A 12240-nucleotide genomic window follows, 5' to 3' on the forward strand; every position below is an offset into this window, starting at 1 on the left:
TTATTTATTTATTCGACAGAGATAGAGACAGCCAGCGAGAGAGGGAACACAAGCAGGGGGAGTGGGAGAGGAAGAAGCAGGCTCATAGCGGAGGAGCCTGATGCGGGGCTCGATCCCACAACGCCAGGATCACGCCCTGAGCCGAAGGCAGACGCTTAACTGCTGTGCCACCCAGGCGCCCCAACTGCAAAGATCTTTTGCAGTCACACCCACCCAGCCTCACCCTGGCAACCACTAATCTATTTCCCATCTCTGTAATGTTATTTTGGGAATATTGTATCAATGGCATCAGATAGCCTGGGACCCTTGGGGATTAGCTTTTTTTCACTCAGCATAATGCCCTTAAAATATGCTTACTCTTTTAACAAATAGCCACTTACCCTTTATAATTTCTCTACAAAGTAGGATTTCCCTCCATTTTATAGCTGAAGATATGAAGGTAGAGTAGTCCCCCTCTTATCTAGGGAGGATTTATTCCTAGACCCCCAGTGGATTTTCCAGAACCATTGATAGTACTGACATATATATATGTTTTTTCCTATACATACGTACCTATGATTAAGTTTAATTTATAAAGTAGGCACAAGAAGGGATTAACAACAATAACTAATAAAACAGAAAAATTATAACAAGATACTGTCATCAAAGTTTATGTGAACGCGGTCTCTCTCAAAATACCCAGTTGTACCACGCTCACCCTTCCTGTGATGATGTGAGATGATGAAATGCCTAGGTGATGAGATGAGGTGAGGTGCATGATGTAGTGTTAGGCTGCTATTCCCCTCCTGATGATGGGAGGTCCTCAGCAGGACCATCTGTCTCAAGGCTGTGGTTGACCCCAGATCACTGAAACCACGGAAAACAAAGCTGCGGATAAAGGGGACTACTGTACAGACAGGTTTAGTAATGTGTCCATGGTCACGCGGCTGGGGAGGGGACGGAGGGGATCTGACATCAAGTCTGACTCACCAGTGTGGTGATAATCCTAATAACCACAGCTCCGGACGTGGCCTCTTTAGTCAAGGTCAGCTCCTGAGGGTTATGGGGCGGGTGGGGTGGGATAAGCTGAGCAGGTGACAGGAGGCCTCCTTTAAGAACTGATGTTTGGCGCATATTTAAAAATGAATGTTTTTTCTGTGTTGGATGGGATTGAATTGATTTTTTTTCTTTTTCTTTTCCTCCTCATCCGTGAGATTGCTCCAATCCTGTTACTTTTAACCTCTCAAGTAGAGGCTATCAGGGCCAGTCTGGAGCCTCACCAGGGCCCAAGACCTCAACCCCTGGCACCTACCCTGGCCCATACATAGACTCAAGATTTTGATCCAGCTGCTACATTAAACAATTTTTATGTAGGACATAGAATTTACCATGTTACCCACCGTTAAGTGGATAATTTAGTGGCATGACATTCCCAGTGTCATGCCACCATCACCACTAGCCATTCTCAGGAATTCTTCAGCATCCCAAGCAGAAACTCTGTTCCCATTGAACACTAACTCCCTATAACCCCTACCCCCAGCCCCTGGTTACTTCTACTCTGCTGTCTGTTTCCATGAATTTGCCTATTTTAGGTAACTCACGTAAGTGGAACCATACACTATTTGTCCTTTCGTGTTTGGTTTATTTCACTTACTATAATATTTTCACGGTTCGTCCATGATGCAGCAGGTGTCAGAGCTTCCCTCATGTTCGTGTCCGAATGCTGTTCCGCCGTGCGTCTGTGCCACCTTCGGTTTAACCGTTCCTCTGCCGACGGGCTCCGGTTGTTTCCACCTGTTGGCTCCTGGGAATGATGCTACTGTGAACATTTTGTGTTCAAGGATCTGAGTCCCTGTTTTCAGTTCTTTGGCGTCTATACCTAGGAGCAAAATTGCTAGATCGTATGGTAATCCCATATTTAACTTTTTGAGGAACCACCAAACTGTTTTCCGTAGCAGCTCCACTGGCGTTCCCACCAACAATGCATGAAGATTCCAATTTCTGCACGTCTTTGCCAGCACTTACTTTCCTTCCTTCCTTTTTTCTTTCTTTTCTTCTCTTCTCTTCTTTCTTTCTTCCCTTTCCATGGTAGCCTCATAGCTGTCCTAACGGATGTGCATGCTACTGTATTTAGTAGCATCTGGCTTTGCTCTTTATCTGGCATCTGTCTTTGGTCCTAAGGCAGCTAGCCTACGTGCCTACTCTGAACCCCTGCTTCCTAAGATCAGGACCCTCCATCTCTGTCCCCAGAAGTTGTCTTAGAGACCAGCCCAGGCCTGACTCAGGCATGGCCTCCTTTTTCCTTCCCCCGCTACAGCAGCGGTCCCTTTCCTGGTGCCGTTCACCCTCAACTTCACCATAACCAACCTGCGCTGCGAAGAGGACATGCAGCGTCCAGGCTCCTGGAAATTCAACTCCACGGAGAGGATCCTGCAGGGTCTGGTGAGAGCCCCGCCTACCTGTTCCAGCCGCGCCCCATGTCACCCCCGCCCCGCCCACCGGTGCCAGCCCCGCCCACCGGTGCCAGCCCCGCGCCTCGCTTCTGCCGGCCGCCCATCTCACCTCTTCCCCATTCACTTCACCAATACCCCGGCTCCCCGTGGCCTCCTCAGGGGTTCCTTCTCACCTCCCCTCTCCTTCCTCACAGCTCAACCCCCTGTTCAAGAACAGCAGTCTGGGATTCCTCTATTCAGGCTGCACGCTAGCCTCGCTCAGGTGAGACTCTCCCCAAGAACACAGCCCAACAGGTGTAGGGGACCCTCACCTACGGGCTCCCTGACTTTGTCCATACTTGGGACAACCACGGCCACGGATACGGCACATCCTCATTGACAACAACGAGCCCCGCAGCTAGCAATTCCTAAGATGCGGGGCACTGTGCTGGCACCTCACGTTTCATCCTGTCGCACTCACCACAGCCTCACGACGCAGGAACCGAAGGTGCGACAGGCTCAGAGGACTGAGTAGCTTGTGAGGGTCACACACAGCAACCTGCATTGCGGGTTCTAGAGCCAGACTCCTGGCTCCTACGCAGCACTGCCTCCTCCGCGTCCTTATGACCTTGCAGCGTGTGGAAATGGCCAATCCAGCAACCTCTAAGAGGGAGGGAAAGCAAGCACACGGTTCCAGAGAGAACGTGTGCTCCTAGATGGGTCAGACCCACGGAAGGTCTGCCCTGCCCTGGGATGGCTCGGGGTTGGGGAGGATGCCGTCCCTTGGGTGCAGCTGGGGGGGGGAGGCAGGTGGTTGACATCACTCCACATCTCCCACATCTCTCAGAATCTATAGGTCCGGTTCGCCTCACATTCCCATTTTATCCCAGGCATCTACATCCAGCTCCCCTTCCTTCCTGGGGGAAGAGCTGGCCGAGGAGCCTAGAGGCTAAGAGCCTCAGAGAAGCCACAGCAGAGTTCAAATGCCAACTCTGCCATTTACTGAGATCCCGGGCAGGTGCCGGAAACTTGCTGCGTCCCATTACTCCGTGTGTTACATATGATACATGGGGCCCATGCGTAATACATGTATGCTAATATATGTGTATACAGGGAGAGAGAGTTGACCCTTGGACAGCGTCGGTCCACTTATACATGGATTTTGTTTTGATAAATACAGTGCAGTGCTATAAATGTGTTTTCTCTTATGATTTTCTTATCATTTTTTCTCTAGATTACTTTATTATAAGAATGCAGTATATAATACCTATACCATAAAAAATATATGTGTTGTTTTTTTTTAAGATTGTATTTATCCACTTGACAGAGAGACAGCCAGCGAGAGAGGGAACACAGCAGGGGAGTGGGAGAGGAAGAAGCAGGCTCCCAGCCGAGGAGCCTGACGTGGGGCTCTATCCCAGAACGCCGGGATCATGCCCTGAGCCGAAGGCAGATGCTTAACGACTGCGCCACCCAGGCGCCCCCGTAAAAAATATATGTTAATTACTGTTATCAGTAAGGCTTCTGGTCAACAACACTCTATTAGTAGTTAAGTTTTGGGGGGGTGACTTAGTTGTTAAACGTCTGCCCTCGGCTCAGGGCATGATCCCAGGGTCCTCTGATGGAGCCCTGCCTCGGGCTCCCTGCTCAGCGGGAAGCCTGCTTCTCCCTCTCCCACTCCCCCTGCTGGTGTTCCCTCTCTCGCTGTGTCTCTCTCTGTCAAATAAATAAATAAAATCTTAAGAAAAAAAAGTTTTGGGGGAGTCAAAAGTGACATGCAGATTTTCAACTGTGTTGGGTGTCAGTACCCCAACCTCCATGTTGTTCAGAAGTCAACTGTAAATATACAAATATGCACGCACATGTATATATAGAGAGAGAGAGGGAGAGAAAGAATAGGTGTAATTCTATAGTATATCTGTTCTATCTATACCTAATATGTACATTATACCTATATATAATATATACAACTATAACATTTATACCTATACATAATATGTAATACATAATATATTATGTATAAGTATAATAAGTATAATATATAATTATACCTATACTTCATATATAGGTATATATTACATATATGTTATATATAGACATAATATGTATAATATGTCATATACAGGTATAATACCTAATATATATGATGTATATAGGTATATTCCCTAATACATATTATATAATATACATATTACCTAAGTATAGATAATATGAGATATAGGTATAATATATAATTATACCTATACTTTATATACAGGCTTATGTTATATATATTATATATAGGTATAATAGGTATATTATGTGTAAATATAATATCTTTTATATATAGCATATATAGATATAATCCCTAATATATATTATCAATTATATATATTAGGTGTAGGTATAACGGGTATAATATATAATATGATAATAAAATATAAAATAAATATGTAACAGATATATATCATATACTTAACATGTTAAGCAGATCGTTATATATTATATTTATATTATGAATAATTGCATTGCATGTGATATATAGCGTGATGGGTATAATAACGGTGGGTGTTGAGCAATACAGCCCACAGGGACGCTCTGAGGGTTAAGTGATGCGGTCATGAGTACAAAGTGCTGGGCCTGCGGCGCGCTCAGAATTTAACAAGGGGTGGTGGTTATTATAAGAGACGTTCTACCTGTGGCCCTGGAGTGTGGGAGCACTTTCTCTCCATATCTCAGTAGCGTATGGCTGGGTGCGCAGGTAGGTGGGTCAAGGTCCTGAGGCTGGAGGTGGTGCTGAGACGTGGACAGGTCATGCTCAGACAGACCCGCCCAAAGGGCATGTGTGTCTCTCCAGCCATTTAGTCTCTTGAGTCTCCAGAAGTACCCCAGCCCTGCATCCAGACTGAGTGACCTCAGCTTTTTGATTTCACTATTTGAAAACCCCAACTCTCTGCAGGAAAAGTCACCCAGCCAAGCTGTGGTCACTGTCCTGGGGCCACTGCCACCCATTTCAGCATGACCCCAGGTGCGTGTTGTGTCCATCAACACCGGTGACAGGACGTGGCTGTCGTGGCTTCCTCTGGCATCCCACATGAACACTACCCTCTGTGTACCTGCCGCACATCCAGGGCTTTCAGAGGCTTCTCCCCCAGGCAGGCAGGAGGCTTCAGGCCTGCGTGTGCTCGTTGTCTATGGAGGGCGTCCCCCTGAAGACAGCAGCTTCTGTTAACTGGGGTTCCCAAGTTTCTGCCTTTGGGGCTGGCAAGGAGAGAGCGGGAAGGACCAACAGGTAGAGAGCTAGTTAGACTGACTGTGGTGATTCTTATCCAGGCCTGAGAAGGATGGGGCAGCCACCAGAGTGGATGCCACGTGTCTGCATCGCCCCGACCCCGAAGGCCCTGGACTGGACAGAGAGCAGCTGTACTGGGAGCTGAGCCAGCTGACTCATGGCGTTGCCCTGCTGGGCCACTACACCTTGGACAGGGACAGCCTCTGTGTCAATGGTGAGCAACCGTGATGTGGTTAGGGTCTCTTCCCCCTCACCGGGAAGCCTCTGTCCTCTGGCTTGAGAACGCACTCCCTGTCCGGCCCTGAAAGGGCTTGGCCCTGTGCACTGGGTGTGCTGATTCAGGTCTGCACTTCATGGTCTCCTCTACTTCTTGGACTGACTTCACCCTCAGAGACTTCCTTCTTGTTGGGTGCTGATGGAGAATCCCCAACGGCGCCCCCTGCTAGAACCACCTCCACCGCTCCGGGTAGCCCTGCCTCCTGTGTGGTCCTCCACCTCTCCCTTAACCCTTACCTACAATCCCCTCTCCTTCTCCCTACAGGTTTCACCCATCAGAGCTCTGCACCCATCACCAACAGTGAGTATTCAACTATGACCCAGAGTCCCCCAACACACAGGGCAGGCAAAGCATTGATGCCTCCTCATACCTTCTCTGGGAGGGACAGAGCTCCTGGGAGTCCGCAAGTTCTTTACTGTCCTCTCTGCCCCAGTTCCGAGGGAATCTCAAGCTCGTGTGGCTCAAGCCCCACTTGCAGCAGGCCTCACAAATGGTCTGTCTGCTGTGTGACTGCCTTTCTGATTTCACTGATGGGGCTTTTCCTCAGCTCCAGGGACCTCCACAGTACACCCGGGAACCTCTGGGCCTCCATCCTCCTTCCCCAGCCCCAGCCCCATGGGTAAGTACCAGTGAATGGCACATCTGTTAGAGGGGACCTGATAAGTGTAAACACATTTGACATTATTCGCTCAAATAAAGATGGAAAGTCATAGGAAATCTAGTGATAATGAGTCAATCAGCAACTTTTATTGAGCACCTACTCTATGCCAGGCCCTGGGGAATATAGCAGGGAACCCAAAACAGAAAAAAATCATTGTCTTCATAAAGCTTATAGTCTCATGATGATGATGTTGATGGTGATGTTGATGATGATGGTGAATGTGGTGAGGGTGATGATGATAATGGTGATGATGTGGTGGTGGTGGTGGTAGTGGTGGTGGTGATGGTAGTGATGGTAGTGATGATGGAGATGGTGGTGATGGTGATGGTAGTGGTGGTGGTGATGATGATGATGATGATGGTGGTGGTGGTGATAATGGTGATGGTGGTGATGATGGTGATGGTGGTGATGATGGTGAATGTGGTGAGGGTGATAATGATAATGGTGATGATGTGGTGGTGGTGGTGGTAGTGGTGGTGGTGATGGTAGTGATGGTAGTGATGGTGGTGATGGTGATGGTGGTGATGGTGGTGATGGTGATGGTAGTGGTGGTGGTGATGATGATGATGGTGGTGGTGGTGATAATGGTGATGGTGGTGATGATGATGATGATGGTGGTGGTGGTGATGATGGTGATGGTAGTGATGATGGTGATGGTGGTGATGATGATGGTGAATGTGGTGATGGTGATAATGATAATGGTGATGATGGTGGTGGTGGTGATGATGGTGATGGTGGTAACCAGGAGAAGCTAAGGTAAATATGGCGTTTCAAAGAAAAGTAGTGATGATGGTGATGATGGTGATGATGGTGATGATGGTGGTGGTGGTGATGACAACGGTGGTGGTGATGGTCATGGTGATAATGGTGCTGATGGTGGTGATTATGATGGTGATGATGGTGATGATATTGGCGATGATGGTGGTGATGGTGATGGTGATGATGGTAGCGATGATGGTGGTGATGGTGGTGGTGGTAGTGGTGGTGATGGTGGTGGTCGTGGTGATGGTGGTGATGATGATGATGGTGGTGGTGGTGATGGTGGTGGTGGTGGTGGAGTGGGAAATGCATATTTGTGACCTGGAAATTGCAGTCATTTTGCCACAGCAGGAAGAGCCAACCTGAGGACCAAGTTAACGCTATACAGGACCACAAACCAAGAGAAATGCTGAGAAACAGAAGCTGTGCCCTGATCAAATTGTGCCTGAACTCCCTCTGGAATTTTCAGTTATGAATCTAAAAATTTGACTTGTTCAGGTTAATTTTAATGAGGTTTCCTGTAATTTATACACCATAGCAGCCAAACTAGTACACAGAGAAAGTCTGTGGACCCAGAATCACTGCACTTTCACTGAGATATATCATATGATTTTGACTTAGTTTGAGCCAAAGCATTTCTCTTAGCTTTAATCTGTCCAAGTATCTCTAGAAGCCAGTAAGTGCTTACCTTGGCCAGGTCAAGTCTTTCTCTGTGGACAAATCTCAGACTGTTCACTTGGATAGACATCTTTGAGAAGGACCTGTTCTCCTTCACAAGTTCCACCTAGAAAAAGGGCAGTGAGCCAGAGGAGCCACAGGACTTGGCAAAGACAGAAGCAGAGGCACCTGGGAGCTCAACAGCTCTCCCATCGAAGGTGGTGAGTATGAGTGCCCAGATACCTGGCAGGTGCCAAGGGAGAGTGGTGACACCCGAAGTTGCCTCTCAAGGTCTCACACTTCTTCCTAGGCCTGCGGGAGGAGGGGAAGCAGCAAGCACACAGTGTGGTTGGGCAGTGGCAGAATTGCTCCCGGTGCTCCCCAGCCCAAAAAGCCTCCCTGGCCAGGTGGTACCTGACACCCAAGGAACAGCCACACTGGATAAGGGGCCAAGCAGTCAGTGTCCCTGTCACACTGGCAGCTCTCCTGGCATGGTGTCAGACAGCTGTCAGGCAGGGCAGTCTCAGGGCAGGAGCCCAGACATTTGAGGAGCCGCAGAGCTCATAACGGCTGTAGGGAGTGCAGGCCAGCTCTAGAGGAACACAGATGAGGATTAATAATTAGCCGAGCATTACCATTCTGGAATGTTTCCAACCAGAAGAGGACTGAGCTAACAGAGGGCAGGCTGAAGGCCAAGGACGGGTCATAATGGCAAAGCAGGGAATGTGGAGGTATCATCAGGGGGTATTGTGATGGTGGTGATGATGATGGTGGTGATGCTTATGATGATAATGGCAATGATGGTGGTGGTGATGGTGGTGATGGTGGTCATGATGGTGATGGTGATGATGGTGGTGATGTCAGTGATGGTGATGATGGTGGTGGTGGTAATGGTGGTAAGGGTAATGATGTGATGATGGTGGTGATGGTGGTCATGATGGTGGTCATGATGGTGGTGGTGATGGTGGTGGTGGTGGTGATGGTGGTGGTGGTAGTGGTGGTGATGGTGGTGGTGATGTTGATGATGATGGTGATGGTAATAGTGACAATGATGATGACGATAATGATGGTGATGTTAGGCCATTTGTGCATGGTAAGTCCATAGGAAGTATGTGGATTTTTCTCAGAATAAGAAGGGATGAAATACACTTTCTTGTCATGTGTGGAAATACTCCCTTCTTGTCCTTGTTCAAATCTTTAATGACTGTCAGATTCTGTCTAGGACAGACAGATGACATCTATGCCATCACTCCCCAATCCCTCATCCATGGCAGACATCACTAAATGGTAACAACCTCCATTCTTTCTGAGTTCAAAACAGCTCCAGAGGCCTTACCAACAAAATACCCTTGGCAGTTGCTACTCATTCAGTTGAAGTTGCCACGGGATTGTGGGACAGAATTCAAGGAAATTAGGTTCCTCAGCGTGTGGAAGGCTCTTTGGTTTTCCAGGAAGGCATTCGTGAGCTGGGAAGCTCCGCTCAAGCTCTGCTGGGTCATAACTGAGAACAGGCTTGATCCAAGCCCATCCACACCTCCTCCTGACCAGTGTCCAGAAGTTAGCAGCAAGTTTGGCCCACACCTTTGGTTCTTCCTGCGGAGGGGTGTACATTCACAGCTCTCCTGGGGATTCACTGAGGGATCAGACACTTGGAGAAGGGGGTACAGGTGGCCGAGGGATAGTCTGTGGATGACCTGGTAGAGAAATCCCTCCCTGGGTTTCTGGGACATTCTCTGGAGTTTGTCTACTGTGTCTGCACTTTGAGGGAGCTCTCTAAATGCTGCTTACATAAATAGATCCAGAGATACCCAAGGAACCCCAGATTTTTGCCACTTCCTCCCATCCCTACAACTCTTCATACTTTCTCTTCCTGTCTTTCTGCAGATTACACCCATCAGGTCCTGACCTCCACCCCCAGCGGTAAGTAGTAATTTGGGCCCTAGCGCTGCTCTGCCTCGGGGCCCATCTCTCCTCCTCACTATGCCTACCCCACGTCCCCAGGGACACAAGGGGCCTGGAAAGCTCCAGTCTATCCCCACCTTCACTCCCAGAATCAGAAAAGACAAGCCTGGCACAGGCCTGAGGAGTGTCTCATGGCCCCATCATGGGCCCCATTTGGCTGGGGAGACCCTCCTTCCTGCCATATCTTTCTTTCTTTCTTTCTTCCTGCATTAATTTAGCCCTTACTGGATGAAAGGCCCTGGTAACGCAGCAGCGAACAGAATAGAAAGGGCCCTAGTCTTTGATGGGCTTGAGCAAAAAAGAGAATAAGGACTTGAGTATACAAAGAAGTATTGACTTACAGTCAGCATGGTTGTGGGGCGAGTTCCGCAGGTGGGGGGGGGGCTTCTTTCTCTTGAGTACTTGTTTTTCATTTCCAAGAAAGAAGGGAGCGGCGCGAACTACATGTGTACCTGAAAATGCCCGCCTACAGGTCCTGGTTAGGGATTTCAGCAGACTCTGGTTGGGCCAAGGGCTAACTTGCCATTCTTGGCTTCTCAGTGGCCCAAGGCAGATTTTGATCCACCCATTGACCCTGCTGAGGGTCCTGGATGACCCATCATTACTAACGCTGTCTTTCTCGAGTCTCTACTTACTCATCAGCTAGGGCCTCCTGAAGGTGTTCTGACCACTGACCACTCAGGCCAGAGGGAGCAGGGCACTGTATGGACCTGTCCGTGGTGCTAGAGTGGATGGGTTAGGAGCACACACTGTGACCACAATGCCCAGGTTTGAACTGTGCTCTGCCATTTATAGGTTGTGTGACTGCAGGCAAATTATTTAACCATCCTTGGGCTCAGTTTTTACATCTGAAAAATGGGGATGAGAATACTATCTCCCTCTGAAGGGTTTGCCTCAAGGCTTAAATGTGTTAAAATTTAAGTGAAAGACTGAAAACAGGGCCTGACCCATACAAATGCAATGTGTTTCTCCAAATAAATCTTTAAAAATCAGTAAATGATCGGCTCTCACAGAAATAATTTGGGTTAAAAAAAACCCTCAAAAAAGGGGATGTCTGGAATTTCAGCCAACTGGAGGGTCAGAATGTTTGCTTTCTGTGTGATGATGCGTTTACCTCCATAGTGTAATTTTCCACACTTATCCCCAGAGCCCCTCACTTAATGCTAATGTCTGGGATCTCCTTCCTATGGAAATTGCCCATCTTGGAGGAAGCCCCTCCCCAGTCCTTGAAGAGACGAAGGTGGGATGACCCACGCTTAGGCTCACTGGCGTCTCGCTCCCGCCCCCACTGCAGCCACTGGTCCTGCCCTGGTGCTGTTTACTCTCAACTTCACCATCACTAACCTGCACTACCAGGAGGGTATGAGTCGCCCTGGTTCCGGGAGGTTCAACGCCACCCAGAGAAACCTGCAGCGCCTGGTGAGAGCCCCGCCCGCCACTCTCCTGCCTCACCCGCCCCCAGGCACCACCCACCTGCTCTCTGCCACGCCCACAGAGACGCCGCCTACCTCACCTGTGCCGGCTACCTTGCAGCCCACGGGTGCCAGCCCCCACCCCTCTCATTTCTACCTGCTTTCCACCCCACCCGCCCGACCTTCTACTCACTTCCCTCTCCTTTACAGCTCGGACCCTTGTTCAAGAACACCAGTGTGGGCCCCCTGTACTCAGGCTGCAGACTGACCTTGCTCAGGTGAGTCCTTGCAATCCCCGACCAGGGCTGCCTCAAGGGCTCCCAGAGTCCAGGAGTCCCCTCCACTTCCTTCCTGCCTTCTCTGTCCATGTCCTCAGCAGAGGCAGAACTCGGGGCACCAGCTCTAGGATCAAGGCCTCTTCTGATTGTAACCACCCCCCACCCCCACTAACACCCCAGATTCTGTGGAGCCCCTCAGCAGGATGGGGACCCTAGTCTGGTCATCCTTCCAAATTCCCTCCTGTCTCCCTCTGACCAAAGAGGACATTTCCTTTAGGCTTTCAGTTCTGTCCCCAGGATGGAACTCTCAAGACAAGCGTGCCTTTTCTCCTTGTTTTAACCCCAAATTCCAGCTCTTCGCCTGTCTCAGGCAGGAGCTGTCCTGTCCCCATGCCCTGAGGTTGTAGGTTTCACACTCGCAATTCGATACAAATCCTCCCACCCATTGGCTGTGTGCACAGCCCCTCAGTTGCCCTGGCCCCTTCCTGTCCTGCCCAGGGGTCCCAGGAGCCCTGCCTGGGGACTCCACCTATTGTTACCCCCACCCCCCCC

General features: G+C 49.3%; 1 protein-coding gene across 1 annotated transcript in view; it reads left to right on the plus strand.

Moving 5' to 3' along the window:
- LOC103676324 (mucin-16) overlaps nucleotides 1–12240 on the plus strand; it is a 92802-nt gene that overhangs the window by 41797 nt on the left and 38765 nt on the right. The window contains 10 exon segments of the mRNA XM_040628278.1: nucleotides 1520–1571; nucleotides 2265–2421; nucleotides 2627–2694; nucleotides 5724–5896; nucleotides 6224–6259; nucleotides 6507–6578; nucleotides 8347–8492; nucleotides 11259–11417; nucleotides 11621–11688; nucleotides 11869–11908. Coding sequence (XP_040484212.1) covers nucleotides 1520–1571; nucleotides 2265–2421; nucleotides 2627–2694; nucleotides 5724–5896; nucleotides 6224–6259; nucleotides 6507–6578; nucleotides 8347–8492; nucleotides 11259–11417; nucleotides 11621–11688; nucleotides 11869–11908 — 971 coding nt within the window.

Source organism: Ursus maritimus, unplaced genomic scaffold (assembly GCF_017311325.1).
Source record: "Ursus maritimus isolate PB19 unplaced genomic scaffold, ASM1731132v1 scaffold_14, whole genome shotgun sequence".
NCBI lineage: Eukaryota > Metazoa > Chordata > Mammalia > Carnivora > Ursidae > Ursus > Ursus maritimus.